The sequence below is a fragment of the Scyliorhinus torazame genome, chromosome 14 (genome assembly GCF_047496885.1).
Source record: "Scyliorhinus torazame isolate Kashiwa2021f chromosome 14, sScyTor2.1, whole genome shotgun sequence".
Taxonomy (NCBI): domain Eukaryota; kingdom Metazoa; phylum Chordata; class Chondrichthyes; order Carcharhiniformes; family Scyliorhinidae; genus Scyliorhinus; species Scyliorhinus torazame.
Genome location: NC_092720.1, coordinates 17,742,881 through 17,767,856, shown reverse-complemented (window position 1 = coordinate 17,767,856; position 24,976 = coordinate 17,742,881). Strand labels below are relative to the sequence as shown.

Here is a 24,976-nt window from a genome sequence, read left to right as displayed (position 1 = left end):
GGATGCTATTCCCGGCCAAACTCTGGGTAACATTTGAGGAGAAGGAGGTGTTTTTTTAACACCCCAGCGGCAGCGGAGGAGTTCGTTAGAGCGAACACACTGGGTGAGGGACAGCCACAATGGCCATCATGAAAGCGACGGGGATGGAAAAGAAAGGACGAATCGGAACAAAGAGCAGCGGGCAGACCGCAGAGACAATACGATCACGAACTGCACACGTGTTTGATGCACTGTGCGGGACTGTGCTAACTCATTCCCGGGCTCGTTCCATCTCTCAATGCAATGGGGGGGAGCGGAGCAACGTGAACGAGGATGAGAAAGGCGGACAGGAGGGCGAGACAAGGGCTAGCAAAAGGAAGGTAAAACAGGGCCACAGCAGGTCAAGTGCTGGGAGGGCGGCCACCGTGCTAGCGAGGAGGGCCAACACGGGAGGGCAGGAAGAAAGGAGGGCCGCGGCGCGCTTCTCTGGGGAGAGGGAGAAACAGAGGAACAGGGACTAAGGGGGAGGGGGAGAGGAGTCGGGGGTGAGCGCGCAGAACAAAAGAGAAGCAAAGGGAAGGGTGAGATAGATAAGCAGCACGAACATTGGCCTCGGCAGGCATGGAGCAGGGCAAGGAACCAAGATGGTGCCACAAACAGCCACTCAGGAGGGCTTCAGGACGAAGGGAGACCCTGGAGTTCAGGGGCGCAGCCACGTGGCGTACACACAGCTGGCGGCCATGGTGGGTGCCCCCTGGACAAAAGGAAACCCCGGAGCCCGACCTCATGGTGAGAGCGGTGACCGTGGCCATTTTGTTCGGCCCCCTAACGAAGGGAAACCCCGGAGGGCAGGGGCGTGTCCACCAGGTAAATATGGGTGACCCCGCAGGACCTGGGGGTCAAAAAACCCCCACCAGGATTGTTACCTGGAACGTAAGGAGACTCAATGGCCCGGTCAAAAGATCCAGAGTCCTCACCCACCTAAGAAGCCTAAAAGCAGACATAATCTACCTACAAGAGACGCACCTGAGGGAGAAGGACCGACTGCTGGTAAGGAAGGGCTGGGTGGGACAGACATACCATTCATGCTACGGGACGAGGGTTAGGGGAGTAGCAATATTAATTAGTAAGAGGACGAGGTTTACGGAAACCAAGACAGTTACGGACCCAGGGGGACGGTACGTCATGGTCAGCGGTGTCCTGGAAGGGGCACCGGTCGTACTGGTAAATGTGTACGCTCCCAACTGGGACGACACAGAATTCATAAAGAAGACCATGGCAGAAATCCCTGACCTTGACACACACCGACTGCTCATGGGGGGGCGACTTCAACTGTGTACACGACCCACTGACCGACCGATCAAACCCCAGAGCAGGGAAAAAGACGGGCATGGCTAGGGAACTAGAAGCATTTATGGAGCAGATGGGGGCGGTGGACCCATGGAGGTTCCTGCACCCGGGAGAGAAGGAATTTTCATACTTTTCACGAGTACACACCCGTATCGACTTCTTTGTAGTGGGGAAATCGGTGCTTCCAGGGATCACGGGAACGGAGTACTCCGCGATCGTTGTCTCTGACCACGCTCCACACTATATGGATGTGAGGTTGGAGACAGGCCGTGCCCAGCGCCCCACATGGAGGCTGGACACGGATCTCCTGGGCGACAAGGCCTTCTGTCAGAAAACATCGCGGGCCATAGGCGACTACGTGAGTAACAACCAAAACGGGGAGGTATCACCTTCCATGTTCTGTGAGGCACTGAATGCCGTGATTAGAGGAGAGATCATAGCCTACAAGGCAAGCATAGATAGGGAAGAGAGGGTGGCCAGGCAACAACTGGTGGACTCCATCCTGGAAGTCAACAGAAAATACTCCGAGGCCCCGACCGTAGAGATGCTGGCGGAGAGGAAAAAGCTGCAAATGGACTTTAACCTGCTATCCACTAGGAAAGCAGTGTACCAGCTCCGTCAGTCACGGGGTACCTTCTACGAACACGGAGACAAGGCTGGCCGCCTATTGGCTCACCAGCTGAGAAAACAGGCAGCCACAAGGGAAATAGCGCAGGTAAAGGATAGCAGAGGCAGACTGGTAACAGAACCGAAGGAGGTCAATCGGGCATTTGAGACCTTCTACCGGGGACTGTACACATCCAAGCCCCCCAACGGGGACGTGGGGATGAAACTGTTCCTAGACGGACTGGAACTACCAGTTGTGGGGGAAGACAGACGGGCGGAGCTGGAAGCACCAATAGACCTGGGAGAAATCAAGGAGAGCATCAGCTCCATGCAGGCGGGGAAGGCACCGGGACCCGATGGGTTCCCAGCGGACTTCTACAACAAATGTGCACCAGTCCTGGCCGCACACCTTAGGGACATGTTCGCGGACTCACTGGCAAGGGACACCCTGCCCCCAATGCTAGCGCAGGCCACAATTTCACTGATTCCCAAAAAAGATAAACACCTGACGAAATGCGGATCATACAGACCCATTTCACTGCTGAACGTGGATGCGAAAATACTCGCAAAGTCCTAGCCAAAAGGCTGGGTACCAGAGGTGGTCGCAGAGGACCAAACCGGCTTTGTCAAGGGTAGGCAGCTCACAGCCAACATCAGGCGGCTGCTGAATGTAATAATGACCCCCTCTGGGGAGAGAACACCAGAGGTGATCATCTCCCTGGACGCAGAAAAGGCCTTTGACAGGAAATACCTCCTCGAGGTACTAGAACGGTTTGGGCTAGGAGCGGGGTTCACCGCCTGGGTGAGGCTCCTGTACAACGCTCCCAAAGCGAGCGTCCGAACTAACACCACCAGCTCTAAATACTTCCAGCTGCAGAGAGGAACAAGACAGGGCTGCCCCCTGTCCCCACTCTTGTTCGCGCTAGCCATCAAACCCCTGGCGATAGCCCTGCGGGACACGAAAAGCTGGAAGGGAATCCGGAGAGGAGACAGAGCACAGAGTCTCACTCTATGCAGATGACCTGCTCTTCTATGTCTCAAAGCCACAGGAGAGACTGAAGGCAATACTGCAAATGCTGAAAGAGTTTGGAACCTTCTCGGGCTACAAACTTAACCTGGGCAAAAGCGAGGCATTCCCAGTGAACCCAAACGGGGGAGGGAGAGAGCTGGAGGGGCTCCCGTTCAAAACAGCCCAGAATAGATTCCGCTACCTGGGGATCCAGATAGCCAGAGACTGGTCACTGATCCACAAGTGGAACCTGACCAGCCTGGTGGAGGAAGTAAGAAGAGACCTTCAGAGGTGGGGCTCACTCCCACTCTCCCTGGAGGGGAAGAGTGCAGACGATCAAGATGAACGTACTGCCAAGGTTCCTCGTCCTGTTTAGATCCATTCCGATCTTCATCCCCAAAGCCTTTTTCCAAAATGTAGACAGTCTAATCATGGCGTTGTGTGTGTGTGTGTGTGTGTGTGTGTGTGTGGGGGGGGGGGGGGGGGGGGGGGGGAGAACCTGAGAATCCCAAAACAGACACTGCAAAGAAGGAAAATCAAAGGGGGGTTGGCCTTACCAAACCTACAATACTACCACTGGGCAGCAACAGCAGAAAGAGTGAGGGGATGGGTACAAGAACCCAACACAGATTGGGTACAAATGGAGGAGGCATCCTGTAAAGGAACGACCTTCTGGGCCCTGGCACTCTCATCCCCCTCAACAAGATACACAACAAGCCCAGTGGTAGCTGAGAACATGGACCCAGCTCAGACAACACTTCGGGATAACTAAAATGTCCCCCATGGCCCCCATCTGCGGCAATCACAGATTCCCCCCAGCCATGCTAGATACCACCTTCAAAAGATGGAGGCGGGACGGGGGCACATTGACGGTCGGGGACTTCTACGTAGGGCACAGACTGGCGACACTAGACGAACTGACGAAGTGGAGGCTTGCAAAAGGACAGGAAATGAGACACCTCCAAATAAAACACTTCCTCCGCAAAGAGACAGTGGGGTACCCTGGAGCCCCAGAAACCACACTACTAGAGGACCTGATAGGCACAAGCAACAGGAAGGGGGGACTATGTGGGAAAATATACGGGCAGCTACTGGACAGAGCCCAGACTCCACGGGACAAGATCAGACAAAAATGGGAGGACGAACTGGGGTCAGAGGTAGGATGGGGACTCTGGAGCGAAGCACTGAGCAGGGTGAACTTCACCTCCTCCTGCGCAAGGCTAAGCCTAATGCAGCTCAAAGTGCCAGAGGGGCCCAGCCAACCACACCCACATGTTTTGGGCTTGCCCCAAGCTTGCTGGGTTCTGGACAGCCTTCTCCGAGGCACTGTCCAAGGTTGTGGGGGTGAGGGTGAAGCCATGCCCAATAGTGGCAATCTTCGGGGTATCGGAGCAGCCAGAGCTACACATGGGGAAGGGGGCCAACGCCCTTGCTTTCGCTTCCCTAATCGCACGCCGGAGAATCCTGCTCGGCTGGCGATCGGCAGCACCATCCACAGCTGCAGACTGGCTCGCTGACCTTTCGGAATTTCTCCAACTGGAGAAGATTAAGTACGCCACCCGAGGGTCAGAGGAAGGCTTCCTGGATACTTGGGGGGCAGTTTATCGGTCTGTTCCAAAACCTGTTCGAGGCCAACAATGAGGAGTAACCTAATAAGATTTAAAAAAAAATTAAAACACCAAGATAGATGAGTTACCAAAAGACTGCACAACCCGGGGGGGGGGGGGGGAAGAGGCGGATGGAAGGCAGGGAAACAACGAGAGATGATTCCACGCTGTCCGGAAAATAAAATAAAAGCACAGCTGAAGCCGGGGGGGGGGGGGGGGGGGGGGAGGAAGGGGGATGAACCATAGACCGATCCAGAGGGCAATGAAAGGCACGTAGGGTCAGTTAAACGAAGGACAAACAAAACCTCTGTATAATAAAGGAAATTAGCGCAGGCGAGAAAAATGTGATGTGTATATATACAACTGTTTATAAGATGTGGTCTGACCAGAGGACGACAGCGTTAGACTACAATTTCCTACTGTGTGAACTGCAATGGTAACCCACAGTTCTAATACTCTTCTCAACATGTTGCGGTCAACTAACTCAACCCGATTTCAACATTTTCAAAAAGTGAGATTACCAGCTTTACCTGTTGTGGCGTTTAGAACCATGAGCGAAAGTCAAACAGTTATAGGATCACAGAATGATCCCAGTACAGAAGACGGCCATTCGCCCCATTATCTCCCAGCACTCTTCAAGAACGTCCCACCTAGTTCCACTCCCTCGCCTTTTCTCCGCAGACCTGCAATTCTGTTCCCTTCGTTTTAAGATTGAGCCAAAATAATAATTTTGTAAAATCTAAAAGCCTGAACCAATTTATCCTGATGTGGACGTCCGGGGCACAGCTTTTGTAAATATCAAATGCCTCAGGTACCACCTGCAATCTTTGCCCTGAAACTCTAGTGTCAAAGCGAGGTGTTCTCACTAATTCTCATCGAGGCCCAAGTGAAATTAATCGGGGCAGACCTTCAAAACCAGTTCCCAAACCTCTTTAACACAAAACTCACACTGGATTAAAATGGAAATTTGCAACCAAATCTGCCATTGCATATCCTGCAAGCGATAATCACGGGCCTTGGGCCTAGATAAATTTTGCTGTATAGTTGGAAGAGATGTCTCGCTGAGGAGTTAGCTTTGTAACAAAGGCTGCATACACGAACACTACAAATTCCAGCCAGAATGACGATAAGAGGGGGTAAATCCCCCACAGTTGCTGTTTTAACTATCCCACTCACTGAATTCTACTGGAGGAAAAACACTGATTTTATCAGGAGACCTTGCTGTAGTTCAGAGACCCGGTTTAAACAGACTCTTTGCTGTTTAAGTAAATAGCTTGTCCTGCGTGCTTGCTTTACCGTACCTATTTAATTTCCTGATGGAAAGTTCTGTACAATTGCATTCGTCCAGAATATGTATGGTTCTGACAAGTCCTCTGTTCAACCTTGGACTCTGGCTATCCATTGACAATACCATCCCTGCAGGTCAGCAGCAAAGCTGAAATGGTAAGATGCCAGGGTAACAGCAACAGGTACACTGAGGCAGCATGGATTCAATAAGGCCTATTACCAGGTTGGATAGAAGTAGGTGTCCTGGCAGTAGGGGAGTGGGCAGATCAAGATATGAGGGCAACATGGATAAGTGCAACACAAAGCTTGAGCAGCAAAGGATTGGAGAGAACAAGAACAAATCGCATTGGTGTAACACCTTTAATGTATTTAAATGACCTCAGGTGACGACTTTTAAAACAAAATCTGAAACTGAGTCGATGGTGTCGTGGTATTGTCACTGGACTAGTAATGCAGAGACTCCGAGGACCTGGGTTCGAGTCCACCATGGAAGATGTGGAAATTTGAATTAAATAAAAATCTGGAATTAAAAGTGACGCATCAAAACTATTGTTGATTGTTGTAAAAACCCATCTGGTTCACAAAGGTACTTTAGGGAGGGAAATCTGCCATCCTTACCTGGTCTGGCCTGGCCTACATGTGACTCCAGATCCACAGCAATGTGGTTGACTTGTAACTGCCCTTTGAAAAGGCCTAACGAGCCACTCAGAGCAATTAGGGATGTGCGTCTTAAAGGAGGAAGGAATGCTGAGATATTTAGGGAGGGAATTCCATAACTTCGAGCCAAGGCAGCTGAAGACACTGCCTCATGGTGCAGTGATTAAAATTACGGGTGACAGAGATCAGAGTTGAAGAAGTAAAGATATCTTGGGAGGGCGGTAGGCGAATACGGAGACATGGCATGCAAGACTGTAGAGGGATTCTTCACCTTGACCTAGCTTCAAAATTACCTTTCTGAAGGAATGGAATTAACTTTATGTTCCTTCGATTTCCTTAATATCTTGACAGTTTTTCTTCATACACAGTGAAATCTATACATCCATAACCTTTCAAATCCATTAACAGCTATTTTAAGGTACAAAATCTTTGAACACAAACCCTTACTCACCTACGGCGAGGAGGAGGATGCTGGCAACGAAGCAGCCTGCTGCAACACTGAGATAGTAAACGCCTACTCGCATTTCTGCAGGCCACAGGGGGAAAAGTGTGGCAGCTATCACTGCAATTACTGTTAAAGAATCAAACACACACATGTTAGTCAGTGGCAGCTACTGAAATAGGAATGAAGGGAAGAGAGGCAAGGGGTGCAAAGGAGCAAGAGAGGTGTGGCAGGAAGGAGGCAGAGAGGGACAGCTGGGGGCGAGGGGGTGGGGGAAAGAGAACCAGGTGAGGGGGGCAGGGTAGAACCAGGTGAGCGCAAGGAGGGGGGGGGTTTGGAGAACCAGGGGGGGTGGAGAACCAAGTGGGGGCGAGGGGGGTGGAGAACCAAGTGGGGAGAGGGGGGTTGGGAGGGTAGACGGAGGGGGGTTGGGAGGGTAGACGGAGGGGGGGTGGGAGGGTAGACGGAGGGGGGGTGGGAGGGTAGACGGAGGGGGGGTGGGAGGGTAGACGGAGGGGGGGTGGGAGGGTAGACGGAGGGGGGGGTGGGAGGGTAGACGGAGGGGGGGGTGGGAGGGTAGACGGAGGGGGGGGTGGGAGGGTAGACGGAGGGGGGGGTGGGAGGGTAGACGGAGGGGGGGGGTGGGAGGGTAGACGGGGGGGGGGGTGGGAGGGTAGACGGAGGGGGGGGTGGGAGGGTAGACGGAGGGGGGGGTGGGAGGGTAGACGGAGGGGGGGGTGGGAGGGTAGACGGAGGGGGGGGTGGGAGGGTAGACGGAGGGGGGGTGGGAGGGTAGACGGAGGGGGGGGTGGGAGGGTAGACGGAGGGGGGGTGGGAGGGTAGACGGAGGGGGGGTGGGAGGGTAGACGGAGGGGGGGTGGGAGGGTAGACGGAGGGGGGGTGGGAGGGTAGACGGAGGGGGGGTGGGAGGGTAGACGGAGGGGGGGTGGGAGGGTAGACGGAGGGGGGGTGGGAGGGTAGACGGAGGGGGGGTGGGAGGGTAGACGGAGGGGGGGTGGGAGGGTAGACGGAGGGGGGGTGGGAGGGTAGACGGAGGGGGGGTGGGAGGGTAGACGGAGGGGGGGTGGGAGGGTAGACGGAGGGGGGGTGGGAGGGTAGACGGAGGGGGGGTGGGAGGGTAGACGGAGGGGGGGTGGGAGGGTAGACGGAGGGGGGGTGGGAGGGTAGACGGAGGGGGGGTGGGAGGGTAGACGGAGGGGGCGGGGAGGGTAGACGGAGGGGGCGGGGAGGGTAGACGGAGGGGGCGGGGAGGGTAGACGGAGGGGGCGGGGAGGGTAGACGGAGGGGGCGGGGAGGGTAGACGGAGGGGGCGGGGAGGGTAGACGGAGGGGGGGTGGGAGGGTAGACGGAGGGGGGGTGGGAGGGTAGACGGAGGGGGGGTGGGAGGGTAGACGGAGGGGGCGGGGAGGGTAGACGGAGGGGGCGGGGAGGGTAGACGGAGGGGGCGGGGACGGTAGACGGAGGGGGCGGGGAGGGTAGACGGAGGGGGCGGGGAGGGTAGACGGAGGGGGCGGGGAGGGTAGACGGAGGGGGCGGGGAGGGTAGACGGAGGGGGCGGGGAGGGTAGACGGAGGGGGCGGGGAGGGTAGACGGAGGGGGCGGGGAGGGTAGACGGAGGGGGCGGGGAGGGTAGACGGAGGGGGCGGGGAGGGTAGACGGAGGGGGCGGGGAGGGTAGACGGAGGGGGCGGGGAGGGTAGACGGAGGGGGCGGGGAGGGTAGACGGAGGGGGCGGGGAGGGTAGACGGAGGGGGCGGGGAGGGTAGACGGAGGGGGCGGGGAGGGTAGACGGAGGGGGCGGGGAGGGTAGACGGAGGGGGCGGGGAGGGTAGACGGAGGGGGCGGGGAGGGTAGACGGAGGGGGCGGGGAGGGTAGACGGAGGGGGCGGGGAGGGTAGACGGAGGGGGCGGGGAGGGTAGACGGAGGGGGCGGGGAGGGTAGACGGAGGGGGCGGGGAGGGTAGACGGAGGGGGCGGGGAGGGTAGACGGAGGGGGCGGGGAGGGTAGACGGAGGGGGCGGGGAGGGTAGACGGAGGGGGCGGGGAGGGTAGACGGAGGGGGCGGGGAGGGTAGACGGAGGGGGCGGGGAGGGTAGACGGAGGGGGCGGGGAGGGTAGACGGAGGGGGCGGGGAGGGTAGACGGAGGGGGCGGGGAGGGTAGACGGAGGGGGCGGGGAGGGTAGACGGAGGGGGCGGGGAGGGTAGACGGAGGGGGCGGGGAGGGTAGACGGAGGGGGCGGGGAGGGTAGACGGAGGGGCGGGGAGGGTAGACGGAGGGGCGGGGAGGGTAGACGGAGGGGCGGGGAGGGTAGGCGGAGGGGCGGGGAGGGTAGGCGGAGGGGCGGGGAGGGTAGGCGGAGGGGCGGGGAGGGTAGGCGGAGGGGCGGGGAGGGTAGGCGGAGGGGCGGGGAGGGTAGGCGGAGGGGCGGGGAGGGTAGGCGGAGGGGCGGGGAGGGTAGGCGGAGGGGCGGGGAGGGTAGGCGGAGGGGCGGGGAGGGTAGGCGGAGGGGCGGGGAGGGTAGGCGGAGGGGCGGGGAGGGTCGGCGGAGGGGCGGGGAGGGTCGGCGGAGGGGCGGGGAGGGTCGACGGAGGGGCGGGGAGGGTCGACGGAGGGGCGGGGAGGGTCGACGGAGGGGCGGGGAGGGTCGACGGAGGGGCGGGGAGGGTCGACGGAGGGGCGGGGAGGGTCGACGGAGGGGCGGGGAGGGTAGACGGAGGGGCGGGGAGGGTAGACGGAGGGGCGGGGAGGGTAGACGGAGGGGCGGGGAGTGTAGGCGGAGGGGCGGGGAGGGTAGGCGGAAGGGCAGGGAGGGTAGGCTGAGGGGCGGGGAGGGTAGGCTGAGGGGCGGGGAGGGTAGGCGGAGGGGCGGGGAGAGTAGACGGAGGGGCGGGGTTGGTCGACGGAGGGGCGGGGAGGGTCGACGGAGGGGCGGGGAGGGTCGACGGAGGGGCGGGGAGGGTCGACGGAGGGGCGGGGAGGGTCGACGGAGGGGCGGGGAGGGTAGACGGAGGGGCGGGGAGGGTAGACGGAGGGGCGGGGAGGGTAGACGGAGGGGCGGGGAGGGTAGACGGAGGGGCGGGGAGGGTAGACGGAGGGGCGGGGAGGGTAGACGGAGGGGCGGGGAGGGTAGACGGAGGGGCGGGGAGGGTAGACGGAGGGGCGGGGAGGGTAGACGGAGGGGCGGGGAGGGTAGACGGAGGGGCGGGGAGGGTAGACGGAGGGGCGGGGAGGGTAGACGGAGGGGCGGGGAGGGTAGACGGAGGGGCGGGGAGGGTAGACGGAGGGGCGGGGAGGGTAGACGGAGGGGCGGGGAGGGTAGACGGAGGGGCGGGGAGGGTAGACGGAGGGGCGGGGAGGGTAGACGGAGGGGCGGGGAGGGTAGACGGAGGGGCGGGGAGGGTAGACGGAGGGGCGGGGAGGGTAGACGGAGGGGCGGGGAGGGTAGACGGAGGGGCGGGGAGGGTAGACGGAGGGGCGGGGAGGGTAGACGGAGGGGCGGGGAGGGTAGACGGAGGGGCGGGGAGGGTAGACGGAGGGGCGGGGAGGGTAGACGGAGGGGCGGGGAGGGTAGACGGAGGGGGGTAGACGGAGGGGCGGGGAGGGTAGACGGAGGGGCGGGGAGGGTAGACGGAGGGGCGGGGAGGGTAGACGGAGGGGCGGGGAGGGTAGACGGAGGGGCGGGGAGGGTAGACGGAGGGGCGGGGAGGGTAGACGGAGGGGCGGGGAGGGTAGACGGAGGGGCGGGGAGGGTAGATGGAGGGGCGGGGAGGGTAGATGGAGGGGCGGGGAGGGTAGATGGAGGGGCGGGGAGGGTAGATGGAGGGGCGGGGAGGGTAGATGGAGGGGCGAGGAGGGTAGATGGAGGGGCGGGGAGGGTAGATGGAAGGGCGGGGAGGGTAGATGGAGGGGCGAGGAGGGTAGCTGGAGGGGCGGGGAGGGTAGATGGAGGGGCGGGGAGGGTAGATGGAGGGGCGGGGAGGGTAGATGGAGGGGCGGGGAGGGTAGATGGAGGGGCGAGGAGGGTAGATGGAGGGGCGAGGAGGGTAGATGGAGGGGCGAGGAGGGTAGATGGAGGGGCGAGGAGGGTAGATGGAGGGGCGAGGAGGGTAGATGGAGGGGCGGGGAGGGTAGATGGAGGGGCGGGGAGGGTAGATGGAAGGACGGGGAGGGTAGATGGAGGGGCGAGGAGGGTAGCTGGAGGGGCGGGGAGGGTAGATGGAGGGGCGGGGAGGGTAGATGGAGGGGCGGGGAGGGTAGATGGAGGGGCGGGGAGGGTAGATGGAGGGGCGGGGAGGGTAGATGGAGGGGCGGGGAGGGTAGATGGAGGGGCGGGGAGGGTAGATGGAGGGGCGGGGAGGGTAGATGGAGTGGCGAGGAGGGTAGATGGAGGGACGAGGAGGGTATGCACACAAAGAGGCACAGTTACGAAATGTTGCTATTTGATTGATCGTTGTGCTATTTACCTAATATCAGTCCCATTGCAAATGTCTTGAAATGAACAGGATCGTAGATCCACACGTATACCTGAAAAAGTCAGAGTATTTGGCAAAATGAGGATTGCTCCCAACAATAAAATTAGAGAATCCCAAATTTCCGCACCGACAGGTTAAATGTTCTGGAAGCAGAGATACATGTCCTCAAAATCAGATCATTCTGTTTTGAACTGTGACATTTATTGATCCCAGCCGTGGGTGCAAATAATAGGTGATCAGATTAATAACAACCTTTTTCCAAACGACTTTGTTGCACTCATTGCTGGAGGAATGGAACAAGTTATATTTTGCCTTTCCAGTGTCATGTTTACCATGTTAAATGTGAAGTAAAACTCCTTCAGTGCCTACACTTGCCAGAAACTGAACTGGTGCGAAATTATTTTGCATAGGACTCCTGCAGCTGACAGGCTCGATTCTGGGATGTATGTGGACAGAGGTACAAGAGAGGTGAGTATTCAGTCCTAGCCAATCCATCAGAAACCCCTCCCACCCAGGCATTGCCTTCTTCCAGACCCTTCCATCAGGCAGAAGGTACAGAAGTCTGAAGACCCACACATCCAGACATAGGAACAGCTTCTTCCCCACAGCTACAAGACTCCTCAACGACTCCCCCCTCGGACTGATCTGTTCCCTTTAAGAACACTATTCACGACGCCCTATGCTGCTCTTGCTCATGTATTTGCTTTGTTTGGCCCCTTGTTCCGCACTGTAACCAATCACTGTTTGTCGATGTACCATTTATCAATGTTCTCAGTTGATTATTCTTTTTGTTTACTATGTACGTTCCCTCTGCCGCAGAAAACAATCAAATCAAATCAAAATAATAAGTGAATCAGGATGCCATTCAGCCCATCATTGTTGTGAGCTCTCTATACGAATGTTGGTGAGAACGAGATGGGGCTTAGCTGCGGCACCTGTTGGTACACAAATGCTGACCATCACTGGAGGTGACTGGAGAACTGGGAGTATCTGCTGACCTGCAATTCAACATGGAGTCACCAGCTTTGGGAGGGATTGGAGAAAGTTGGAGCAGGAAATGGAACAGATCCAATCACAATTAAACGACTGGGTGGGGGATGATGGCGGCGAAGAGATTCAGAACTCTCGTCTGATGCTGGGTCGATTGTCAATTTCAAATCTACAACTGGATAGATTTCTATTAACCAAAGGTGCTCGGGCTGTATGGAGTTAGGTCACAAATCAGCCATGGTGTCACTGAATGGCAGAACAAATGGGCTAAATGGCCTCATCCTGCTCCTAAGGGTCTTTGTCACTGACAGTCTCTGCTATCAAAATACACAGAACTCTTCCTCCGAGTGTGCTGATTGCAAGAACAATCCTATTCAAAATATAAAACACAGCAACTCAGGAATGCATGCAAATTTTACTGAATTCAATTTTAAAGAAAACTATTTAAAAAACTCTACCCAGGAAAAATGAAATGTGAGGATAATTCAGTGAAAATAAATCTGACCTTATTGATGAGTAATTTTAGGGTGAACTTTACATTTTGTCAGGTAGATAATACAATGGTCGCCTTTGGTACAACTCTGCTGAACATTCCGTTATAAAGTGCAACTGATTAAATCGTCTGCTTACATTGTGAAGTCAGAAAGAGGGCGAGGAGAGACATTCAGAGAAACAATTCTCGGTGATGGAAGTTGGAGCATAGAATGCATTACTACAGGGTGTGGGTCAGATAGAGATGACTGCATCTTTTAAAGAGAGGTGCATAAATATTTGAAAAAGCAGACTCGGAGTGCTGGGATGGTGGGTGGAGGGTGAGAGCGAGAGAGACGCGAGGGAGAGCGCGAGGGAGAGAGCGAGAAAGAGAGTGAGAAAGAGAGTGAGAAAGAGCGCGAGAGAGAGCGAGCAAGAGAGCGAGCAAGAGAGCGCGAGAGAGCACGAGAGAGAACGAGCGAGAGAGAGAGAGAGAGAGATATAAAGGGAGGTGCATAAATATTTGAAAAAGCAGACTCGGAGCGCTAGGATGGTGGGTGGAGGGAGAGAGCGAGAGAGAGAGCGCGAGCGAGCGAGAGAGAGAGAGAGCGTGAGCGCGAGAGAGAACGCGAGAGAGAGCGTGAGCGCGAGAGAGAACGCGAGAGACAGCGTGAGCGCGAGAGAGAGCGTGAGCGCGAGAGAGAGAGCGTGAGCGCGAGAGAGAGAGAAGAGCGAGCGAGAGAGAGAGCGAGAGAGATAAAGGGAGGTTCATAAATATTTGAAAAAGCAGACTCGGAGTGCTGGGATGGTGGGTGGAGGGAGAAAGCGAAAGCGAGCAGAGCGCGAGAGAGAGAGAACGAGAGAGAGAGAGAGAGAGAGAGAGAGAGAGAAAGGGAGGTGCATAATATTTGAAAAAGCAGACTCGGAGTGCTAATGTGGTGGGTGGAGGGAGGGAGCGAGAGGGAGCGAGAGTGAGCGAGAGCGAGAGCGAGCGAGAAGAGCGAGGAGAGGTGAGGCGAGAGCAAGAGCAAGAGCAAGAGCAAGAGCGAGCGAGGAGAGCGAGAAGAGGTGAGGCGAGAGCGAGAGCAAGAGCAAGAGCAAGAACGAGCGAGGAGAGCGAGGAGAGGAGAGAGCGAGAGCACGAGAGAGAACGTGCGAGAGCATGAGAGAGAGAGCGCGAGAGAGAGAGCGCGAGAGAGAGAGCGCGAGAGAGAGAGCGCGAGAGAGAGAGCGCGAGAGAGAGAGCGCGAGAGAGAGAGCGCGAGAGAGAGAGCGCGAGAGAGAGAGCGCGAGAGAGAGAGCGCGAGAGAGAGAGCGCGAGAGAGAGAGCGCGAGAGAGAGAGCGCGAGAGAGAGAGAGCGCGAGAGAGAGAGAGCGCGAGAGAGAGCGCGAGAGAGAGAGCGCGAGAGAGAGAGCGCGAGAGAGAGCGCGAGAGAGAGCGCGAGAGAGAGCGCGAGAGAGAGCGCGAGAGAGAGCGCGAGAGAGAGAGCGCGAGAGAGAGAGCGCGAGAGAGAGAGCGCGAGAGAGAGCGCGAGAGAGAGCGCGAGAGAGAGCGCGAGAGAGAGCGCGAGAGAGAGCGCGAGAGAGAGCGCGAGAGAGAGCGCGAGTGAGAGCGCGAGTGAGAGAGCGGGAGAGAGAGCGGGAGAGAGAGAGCGGGAGAGAGAGAGCGGGAGAGAGAGCGGGAGAGAGAGCGGGAGAGAGAGCGGGAGAGAGAGCGGGAGAGAGAGCGGGAGAGAGAGCGGGAGAGAGAGCGGGAGAGAGAGCGGGAGAGAGAGCGGGAGAGAGAGCGGGAGAGAGCAAGCGAGAGAGAGAGTGCGCGCGAGAGAGAGAGAGCGAGAGAGAGCAAGCGAGAGAACGAGAGACAGAGAGAGCGAGAGAGAGAGAGATAAAGGGAGGTACATAAATATTTGAAAAAGCAGACTCGGAGTGCTGGGATGGTGGGTGGAGGGAGCGAGCGATCGAGAGAGAGAGCGAGAGCGAGCGAGAGGGAACGAGGAGAACGAGAGAGATAAAGGGAGGTGCTTTGAAAAAGCAGACTCTGAGTGCTGGGGTGGTGGGAGAGAGCGAGTGAGAGAGCGCATGAGAGAGAGCGCGAGAGAGCAAGCGAGAGCGAGCAAGAGAGAGAGAGCGAGCAAGAGAGCGAGAGAGATAAAGGGAGGTTCATAAATATTTGAAAAAGCAGACTCGGAGTGCTGGGATGGTGGGTGGAGGGAGAAAGCGAGAGCGAGCAGAGCGAGAGAGAGTGCGAGAGAGAGAGAACGAGAGAGAGAGAGAGAGAGAGAGATAAAGGGAGGTGCATAATATTTGAAAAAGCAGACTCGGCGTGCTGGGGTGGTGGGTGGAGGGAGGGAGCGAGAGTGAGAGAGAGCGAGAGCGAGAGCAAGAGCGAGCGAGGAGAGCGAGGAGAGGAGAGAGCGAGAGCACGAGAGAGAATGTGCGAGAGAACGCGAGCGAGAGAACGCGAGCGAGAGAACGCGAGCGAGAGAACGCGAGCGAGAGAACGCGAGCGAGAGCGCGAGAGAGAGCGCGAGAGAGAGCGCGAGAGAGAGCGCGAGAGAGAGCGCGAGAGAGAGCGCGAGAGAGAGCGCGAGAGAGAGCGCGAGAGAGAGCGCGAGAGAGAGCGCGAGAGAGAGCGCGAGAGAGAGCGCGAGAGAGAGCGCGAGAGAGAGCGCGAGAGAGAGCGCGAGAGAGAGCGCGAGAGAGAGCGCGAGAGAGAGCGCGAGAGAGAGCGCGAGAGAGAGCGCGAGAGAGAGCGGGAGAGAGAGCGGGAGAGAGAGCGGGAGAGAGAGCGGGAGAGAGAGCGGGAGAGAGAGCGGGAGAGAGAGCGGGAGAGAGAGCGGGAGAGCGGGAGAGAGCAAGCGAGAGAGAGAGTGTGCGCGAGAGAGTGCGAGAGAGAGAGAGCGAGAGAGAGCAAGCGAGAGAACGAGAGACAGAGAGAGCGAGAGAGAGAGAGATAAAGGGAGGTACATAAATATTTGAAAAAGCAGACTCGGAGTGCTGGGATGGTGGGTGGAGGGAGCGAGCGATCGAGAGAGAGAGCGAGCGAGAGGGAACGAGGAGAACGAGAGAGATAAAGGGAGGTGCTTTGAAAAAGCAGACTCTGAGTGCTGGGGTGGTGGGAGAGAGCGAGTGATGGAGCGCGTGAGAGAGAGCGCGAGAGAGAGCGTGAGAGAGAGCGCGAGAGAGAGCGCGAGAGAGAGCGCGAGAGAGAGCGCGAGAGAGAGCGCGAGAGAGAGCGCGAGAGAGAGCGCGAGAGAGAGCGCGAGAGAGAGCGAGCGAGAGGGAACGAGGAGAACGAGAGAGATAAAGGGAGGTGCTTTGAAAAAGCAGACTCTGAGTGCTGGGGTGGTGGGAGAGAGCGAGTGATGGAGCGCGTGAGAGAGAGCGCGAGAGAGAGCGCGAGAGAGAGCGCGAGAGAGAGCGCGAGAGAGAGCGCGAGAGAGAGCGCGAGAGAGAGCGCGAGAGAGAGCGCGAGAGAGAGCGCGAGAGAGAGCGCGAGAGAGAGCGCGAGAGAGAGCGCGAGAGAGAGCGCGAGAGAGAGCGCGAGAGAGAGCGCGAGAGAGAGCGCGAGAGAGAGCGCGAGAGAGAGCGCGAGAGAGAGCGCGAGAGAGAGCGCGAGAGAGAGCGCGAGAGAGAGCGCGAGAGAGAGCGGGAGAGAGAGCGGGAGAGAGAGCGGGAGAGAGAGCGGGAGAGCGGGAGAGAGCAAGCGAGAGAGAGAGTGTGCGCGAGAGAGTGCGAGAGAGAGAGCGCGAGAGAGAGCGCGAGAGAGCGCGAGAGAGAGCGCGAGAGAGAGCGCGAGAGAGAGCGCGAGAGAGAGCGCGAGAGAGAGCGCGAGAGAGAGCGCGAGAGAGAGCGCGAGAGCAAGCGAGAGCGTGCAAGAGAGAGAGAGCGAGCAAGAGAGAGCGTGAGAGAGAGAGAGAGCGCATGAGAGAGAGCGCGAGAGAGCAAGCGAGAGCGAGCAAGAGAGAGAGAGCGAGCAAGAGAGAGCGTGAGAGAGAGAGAGAGAGAGAGAGAGAGCGAGAGAGGGAGCGAGAGAGGGAGCGAGAGAGATAAAGGGAGGTTCATAAATATTTGAAAAAGCAGACTCGGAGTGCTGGGATGGTGGGTGGAGGGAGAAAGCGAGAGCGAGCAGAGCGAGAGAGAGTGCGAGAGAGAGAGAACGAGAGAGAGAGAGAGAGATAAAGGGAGGTGCATAATATTTGAAAAAGCAGACTCGGCGTGCTGGGGTGGTGGGTGGAGGGAGGGAGCGAGAGTGAGAGAGAGCGAGAGCGAGAGCAAGAGCGAGCGAGGAGAGCGAGGAGAGGAGAGAGCGAGAGCAAGAGCGAGCGAGGAGAGCGAGGAGAGGAGAGAGCGAGAGCACGAGAGAGAATGTGCGAGAGAACGCGAGCGAGAGCGCGAGAGAGAGAGCGCGAGAGAGAGCGCGAGAGAGAGCGCGAGAGAGAGCGCGAGAGAGAGCGCGAGAGAGAGCGCGAGAGAGAGCGCGAGAGAGAGCGCGAGAGAGAGCGCGAGAGAGAGCGCGAGAGAGAGCGCGAGAGAGAGCGCGAGAGAGAGCGCGAGAGAGAGCGCGAGAGAGAGCGCGAGAGAGAGCGCGAGAGAGAGCGCGAGAGAGAGCGCGAGAGAGAGCGGGAGAGAGAGCGGGAGAGAGAGCGGGAGAGAGAGCGGGAGAGAGAGCGGGAGAGAGAGCGGGAGAGCGGGAGAGAGCAAGCGAGAGAGAGAGTGTGCGCGAGAGAGTGCGAGAGAGAGAGAGCGAGAGAGAGCAAGCGAGAGAACGAGAGACAGAGAGAGCGAGAGAGAGAGAGATAAGAGAGATAAAGGGAGGTACATAAATATTTGAAAAAGCAGACTCGGAGTGCTGGGATGGTGGGTGGAGGGAGCGAGCGATCGAGAGAGAGAGCGAGCGAGAGGGAACGAGGAGAACGAGAGAGATAAAGGGAGGTGCTTTGAAAAAGCAGACTCTGAGTGCTGGGGTGGTGGGAGAGAGCGAGTGATGGAGCGCGCGAGAGAGAGCGCGAGAGAGAGCGCGAGAGAGAGCGCGAGAGAGAGCGCGAGAGAGAGCGCGAGAGAGAGCGCGAGAGAGAGCGCGAGAGAGAGCGCGAGAGAGAGCGCGAGAGAGAGCGCGAGAGAGAGCGGGAGAGAGAGCGGGAGAGAGAGCGGGAGAGAGAGCGGGAGAGAGAGCGGGAGAGCGGGAGAGAGCAAGCGAGAGAGAGTGTGCGCGAGAGAGTGCGAGAGAGAGAGCGCGAGAGAGAGCGCGAGAGAGAGCGCGAGAGAGAGAGCGCGAGAGAGAGAGCGCGAGAGAGAGAGCGCGAGAGAGAGCGCGAGAGAGAGCGCGAGAGAGAGCGCGAGAGAGAGCGCGAGAGAGAGAGCGCGAGAGAGAGAGCGCGAGAGAGAGAGCGCGAGAGAGAGCGCGAGAGAGAGCGCGAGAGAGAGCGCGAGAGAGAGCGCGAGAGAGAGCGCGAGAGAGAGCGCGAGTGAGAGCGCGAGTGAGAGCGCGAGTGAGAGCGCGAGTGAGAGCGCGAGTGAGAGAGCGGGAGAGAGAGCGGGAGAGAGAGAGCGGGAGAGAGAGAGCGGGAGAGAGAGAGCGGGAGAGAGAGAGCGGGAGAGAGAGCGGGAGAGAGAGCGGGAGAGAGAGCGGGAGAGAGAGCGGGAGAGAGAGCGGGAGAGAGAGCGGGAGAGAGAGCGGGAGAGAGAGCGGGAGAGAGAGCGGGAGAGAGAGCGGGAGAGAGAGCGGGAGAGAGAGCGGGAGAGAGAGCGGGAGAGAGAGCGGGAGAGAGCAAGCGAGAGAGAGAGTGCGCGCGAGAGAGAGAGAGCGAGAGAGAGCAAGCGAGAGAACGAGAGACAGAGAGAGCGAGAGAGAGAGAGATAAAGGGAGGTACATAAATATTTGAAAAAGCAGACTCGGAGTGCTGGGATGGTGGGTGGAGGGAGCGAGCGATCGAGAGAGAGAGCGAGAGCGAGCGAGAGGGAACGAGGAGAACGAGAGAGATAAAGGGAGGTGCTTTGAAAAAGCAGACTCTGAGTGCTGGGGTGGTGGGAGAGAGCGAGTGAGAGAGCGCATGAGAGAGAGCGCGAGAGAGCAAGCGAGAGCGAGCAAGAGAGAGAGAGCGAGCAAGAGAGAGCGTGAGAGAGAGAGAGAGAGCGAGCGATAGAGGGAGCGAGAGAGAGATAAAGGGAGGTTCATAAATATTTGAAAAAGCAGACTCGGAGTGCTGGGATGGTGGGTGGAGGGAGAAAGCGAGAGCGAGCAGAGCGAGAGAGAGTGCGAGAGAGAGAGAACGAGAGAGAGAGAGAGAGAGATAAAGGGAGGTGCATAATATTTGAAAAAGCAGACTCGGCGTGCTGGGGTGGTGGGTGGAGGGAGGGAGCGAGAGTGAGAGAGAGCGAGAGCGAGAGCAAGAGCGAGCGAGGAGAGCGAGGAGAGGAGAGAGCGAGAGCACGAGAGAGAATGTGCGAGAGAACGCGAGCGAGAGAACGCGAGCGAGAGAACGCGCGCGAGAGAGAGCGCGAGAGAGAGCGCGAGAGAGAGCGCGAGAGAGAGCGCGAGAGAGAGCGCGAGAGAGAGCGCGAGAGAGAGCGCGAGAGAGAGCGCGAGAGAGAGCGCGAGAGAGAGCGCGAGAGAGAGCGCGAGAGAGAGCGCGAGAGAGAGCGCGAGAGAGAGCGCGAGAGAGAGCGCGAGAGAGAGCGCGAGAGAGAGCGCGAGAGAGAGCGCGAGAGAGAGCGCGAGAGAGAGCGCGAGAGAGAGCGCGAGAGAGAGCGGGAGAGAGAGCGGGAGAGAGAGCGGGAGAGAGAGCGGGAGAGAGAGCGGGAGAGAGAGCGGGAGAGCGGGAGAGAGCAAGCGAGAGAGAGAGTGTGCGCGAGAGAGTGCGAGAGAGAGAGAGCGAGAGAGAGCAAGCGAGAGAACGAGAGACAGAGAGAGCGAGAGAGAGAGAGATAAAGGGAGGTACATAAATATTTGAAAAAGCAGACTCGGAGTGCTGGGATGGTGGGTGGAGGGAGCGAGCGATCGAGAGAGAGAGCGAGCGAGAGGGAACGAGGAGAACGAGAGAGATAAAGGGAGGTGCTTTGAAAAAGCAGACTCTGAGTGCTGGGGTGGTGGGAGAGAGCGAGTGATGGAGCGCGTGAGAGAGAGCGCGAGAGAGAGCGCGAGAGAGAGCGCGAGAGAGAGCGCGAGAGAGAGCGCGAGAGAGAGCGCGAGAGAGAGCGCGAGAGAGAGCGCGAGAGAGAGCGCGAGAGAGAGCGCGAGAGAGAGCGCGAGAGAGAGCGCGAGAGAGAGCGCGAGAGAGAGCGCGAGAGAGAGCGCGAGAGAGCGCGAGAGAGAGCGCGAGAGAGAGCGCGAGAGAGAGCGCGAGAGAGAGCGCGAGAGAGAGCGCGAGAGAGAGCGCGAGAGAGAGCGCGAGAGAGAGCGGGAGAGAGAGCGGGAGAGAGAGCGGGAGAGAGAGCGGGAGAGAGAGCGGGAGAGAGAGCGGGAGAGAGAGCGGGAGAGAGAGCGGGAGAGAGAGCGGGAGAGAGAGCGGGAGAGAGAGCGGGAGAGAGAGCGGGAGAGAGAGCGGGAGAGCGGGAGAGAGCAAGCGAGAGAGAGAGTGTGCGCGAGAGAGTGCGAGAGAGAGAGCGCGAGAGAGAGCGCGAGAGAGAGCGCGAGAGAGAGCGCGAGAGAGCAAGCGAGAGAGCAAGCGAGAGCGTGCAAGAGAGAGAGAGCGAGCAAGAGAGAGCGTGAGAGAGAGAGAGAGCGCATGAGAGAGAGCGCGAGAGAGCAAGCGAGAGCGAGCAAGAGAGAGAGAGCGAGCAAGAGAGAGCGTGAGAGAGAGAGAGAGAGAGAGCGAGAGAGGGAGCGAGAGAGGGAGCGAGAGAGATAAAGGGAGGTTCATAAATATTTGAAAAAGCAGACTCGGAGTGCTGGGATGGTGGGTGGAGGGAGAAAGCGAGAGCGAGCAGAGCGAGAGAGAGTGCGAGAGAGAGAGAACGAGAGAGAGAGAGAGAGATAAAGGGAGGTGCATAATATTTGAAAAAGCAGACTCGGCGTGCTGGGGTGGTGGGTGGAGGGAGGGAGCGAGAGTGAGAGAGAGCGAGAGCGAGAGCAAGAGCGAGCGAGGAGAGCGAGGAGAGGAGAGAGCGAGAGCAAGAGCGAGCGAGGAGAGCGAGGAGAGGAGAGAGCGAGAGCACGAGAGAGAATGTGCGAGAGAACGCGAGCGAGAGCGCGAGAGAGAGAGCGCGAGAGAGAGCGCGAGAGAGAGCGCGAGAGAGAGCGCGAGAGAGAGCGCGAGAGAGAGCGCGAGAGAGAGCGCGAGAGAGAGCGCGCGAGAGAGCGCGCGAGAGAGCGCGCGAGAGAGAGCGCGCGAGAGAGAGCGCGCGAGAGAGAGCGCGCGAGAGAGAGCGCGCGAGAGAGAGCGCGCGAGAGAGAGCGCGCGAGAGAGAGCGCGCGAGAGAGAGCGCGCGAGAGAGCGCGAGAGAGAGCGCGAGAGAGAGCGCGAGAGAGAGCGCGAGAGAGAGCGCGAGAGAGAGCGCGAGAGAGAGCGCGAGAGAGAGCGCGGAGAGAGAGCGCGAGAGAGAGCGCGAGAGAGAGCGCGAGAGAGAGCGCGAGAGAGAGCGCGAGAGAGAGCGCGAGAGAGAGCGCGAGAGAGAGCGCGAGAGAGAGCGCGAGAGAGAGCGGGAGAGAGAGCGGGAGAGAGAGCGGGAGAGCGGGAGAGAGCAAGCGAGAGAGAGAGTGTGCGCGAGAGAGTGCGAGAGAGAGAGAGCGAGAGAGAGCAAGCGAGAGAACGAGAGACAGAGAGAGCGAGAGAGAGAGAGATAAAGGGAGGTACATAAATATTTGAAAAAGCAGACTCGGAGTGCTGGGATGGTGGGTGGAGGGAGCGAGCGATCGAGAGAGAGAGCGAGCGAGAGGGAACGAGGAGAACGAGAGAGATAAAGGGAGGTGCTTTGAAAAAGCAGACTCTGAGTGCTGGGGTGGTGGGAGAGAGCGAGTGATGGAGCGCGTGAGAGAGAGCGCGAGAGAGAGCGCGAGAGAGAGCGCGAGCGAGAGAGAGCGCGAGAGAGAGCGCGAGAGAGAGCGCGAGAGAGAGCGCGAGAGAGCGCGAGAGAGAGCGCGAGAGAGAGCGCGAGAGAGAGCGCGAGAGAGAGCGCGAGAGAGAGCGAGAGAGAGCGCGAGAGAGAGCGCGAGAGAGAGCGCGAGAGAGAGCGCGAGAGAGAGCGCGAGAGAGAGCGCGAGAGAGAGCGCGAGAGAGCAAGCGAGAGCGTGCAAGAGAGAGAGAGCGAGCAAGAGAGAGCGTGAGAGAGAGAGAGAGAGCGAGAGAGGGAGCGAGAGAGGGAGCGAGAGAGGGAGCGAGAGAGGGAGCGAGAGAGGGAGCGAGAGAGGGAGCGAGAGAGGGAGCGAGAGAGGGAGCGAGAGAGGGAGCGAGAGAGGGAGCGAGAGAGATAAAGGGAGGTTCATAAATATTTGAAAAAGCAGACTCGGAGTGCTGGGATGGTGGGTGGAGGGAAAAAGCGAGAGCGAGCAGAGCGAGAGAGAGCGCGAGAGAGAGAGAGAGAGAGAGATAAAGGGAGGTGCATAATATTTGAAAAAGCAGACTCGGAGTGCTGGGGCGGTGGGTGGAGGGAGGGAGAGTGAGAGAGAGCAAGAGCGAGAGCGAGCGAGGAGAGGGAGGAGAGCGAGGAGAGGAGAGAGCGAGAGCACGAGAGAGAGCGTGCGAGGGAACGCGAGCGAGAGCGCGAGCGAGAGCGCGAGCGAGAGCGCGAGCGCGAGCGAGAGCGCGAGCGAGAGCGCGAGCGAGAGCGCGAGCGAGAGCGCGAGCGAGAGCGCGAGCGAGAGCGCGAGCGAGAGCGCGAGAGAGAGCGCGAGAGAGAGCGCGAGAGAGAGCGCGAGAGAGAGCGCGAGAGAGAGCGCGAGAGAGAGCGCGAGAGAGAGCGCGAGAGAGAGCGCGAGAGAGAGCGCGAGAGAGAGCGCGAGAGAGAGCGCGAGAGAGAGAGCGCGAGAGAGAGAGCGCGAGAGAGAGAGCGCGAGAGAGAGAGCGCGAGAGAGAGCGCGAGAGAGAGCGCGGAGAGAGGGAGAGCGAGAGAGGGAGCGCGCGCGAGAGAGAGAGAGAGCGAGAGAGAGAGCGCGAGAGAGAGAGAGAGAGCGCGAGAGAGAGAGAAAGAGCGCGAGAGAGAGAGAAAGAGCGCGAGAGAGAGAGAAAGAGCGCGAGAGAGAGAGAAAGAGCGCGAGAGAGAGAGAAAGAGCGCGAGAGAGAGAGAGAGAGAGAGAGCGCGCGCGAGAGAGAGCGAGAGCGAGAGCGAGAGCGCGCGCGAGAGCGAGAGAGCGCGCGAGAGAGAGAGAGAGCGCGCGCGAGAGAGAGAGAGAGCGCGCGCGGAGAGAGAGGAGAGCGCGCGCGGAGAGAGAGAGCGCGCGCGCGCGAGAGAGAGAGCGCGCGCGCGAGAGAGAGAGAGAGAGAGAGAGAGAGAGAGAGAGAGCGCGCGCGCGAGCGAGAGAGAGCGAGAGAGAGAGAGCGCGCGCGCGAGCGAGAGAGAGAGAGCGCGCGCGCGCGAGAGAGAGAGAGAGAGAGCGCGCGCGAGAGAGAGAGAGCGCGCGCGCACGCGCGAGAGAGAGAGAGAGCGCGCGCGCACGCGCGAGAGAGAGAGAGAGCGCACGCGCGAGACAGAGAGCGCGCGCGAGAGAGAGAGAGAGAGAGAGCGCGCGAGAGAGAGAGAGCGCGCGAGAGAGAGAGAGCGCGCGCGCGAGGAGGAGAGAGAGAGAGAGAGCGCGCGAGAGAGAGAGCGCGCGCGCGCGAGAGAGAGAGGAGCGCGCGCGAGACAGAGAGCGCGCGACAGAGAGCGCGCGCGAGAGAGAGCGCGCGAGAGAGCGCGCGAGAGAGAGAGAGAGAGAGAGAGAGAGAGCGCGCGCGCGAGAGAGAGAGAGAGAGAGAGAGCGCTGCGCGCGAGAGAGAGAGAGAGAGAGAGAGAGAGAGAGCGCGCGCGCGCTGCGCGCGCGCGCGCGAGAGAGAGAGAGAGAGAGATGCGCGCGCGCGAGAGAGAGCGCGCGCGCGCGCGAGAGAGAGAGAGAGAGACGCGCTGCGCGCGAGAGAGAGAGAGCGCGCGCGAGACAGAGAGCGCGCGCGAGAGAGAGAGAGAGAGAGAGAGAGAGAGAGCGCGCGAGAGAGAGAGCGAGAGAGCGAGAGAGCGAGAGAGCGAGAGAGCGAGAGAGCGAGAGAGCGAGAGAGCGAGAGAGCGAGAGAGAGAGAGAGAGAGAGCGAGAGAGCGAGAGAGCGAGAGGAGCGAGAGAGAGAGAGAGAGAGAGCGGAGAGAGAGAGAGAGAGAGAGAGAGAGAGAGAGAGAGAGAGAGAGAGAGAGAGAGAGAGAGAGAGAGAGAGAGAGAGAGAGAGAGAGAGGAGAGAGAGAGAGAGAGAGAGAGAGAGGAGCGCGCGAGAGAGAGCGCGCGCGCGCGAGACAGAGCGCGCGCGCGAGAGAGGGAGCGCGCGCGAGAGGGAGCGCGCGCGAGAGGGAGCGCGCGCGAGAGGGAGCGCGCGCGAGAGGGAGCGCGCGCGAGAGGGAGCGCGCGCGAGCGGAGCGCCGCGAGCGGAGCGCGCGCGAGACGGAGAAGCGCGCGAGACGGAGCGCGCGCGAGACGGAGCGCGCGCGAGACGGAGCGCGCGCGAGACGGAGCGCGCGAGACGGAGCGCGCGCGAGACGGAGCGCGCGCGAGACGGAGCGCGCGCGAGACGGAAGCGCGCGAGACGGAGCGCGCGCGAGACGGAGCGCGCGCCGAGACGGAGCGCGAGCGCGAGACGGAGCGCGCGCGAGACGGATGCGAGCGCGAGACGGAGCGCGCGCGAGACGGAGCGAGCCCGCCGAGACGGAGCGAGCGAGACGGAGCGAGCGCGAGACGGAGCGCGCGCGAGACGGAGCGAGCGCGAGACGGAGCGAGCGCGAGACGGAGCGGGAGCGCGAGACGGAGCGAGCGCGAGACGGAGCGAGCGAGACGAGCGAGCGCGAGACGGAGCGAGCGCGAGACGGAGCGAGCGCGAGACGGAGCGAGCGCGAGACGGAGCGAGCGCGAGACGGAGCGAGCGCGAGACGGAGCGAGCGCGAGACGGAGCGAGCGCGAGACGGAGCGAGCGC

At 60.1% G+C, this 24,976-nt stretch overlaps 1 protein-coding gene across 4 annotated transcripts in view; it reads right to left on the bottom strand.

The window, feature by feature from the left end:
- sec62 (SEC62 homolog, preprotein translocation factor) overlaps positions 1–24,976 on the bottom strand; it is a 103,210-nt gene that overhangs the window by 13,009 nt on the left and 65,225 nt on the right. For all 4 annotated transcript variants that reach the window (XM_072473760.1, XM_072473762.1, XM_072473761.1 and 1 more), the window contains 2 exons: positions 11,423–11,483; positions 6,947–7,066 (listed from right to left, as the gene is read on the bottom strand). In XM_072473760.1, the coding sequence (XP_072329861.1) occupies positions 6,947–7,066; positions 11,423–11,483 (181 nt within the window). The remainder of the gene's footprint in view (positions 1–6,946; positions 7,067–11,422; positions 11,484–24,976) is intronic.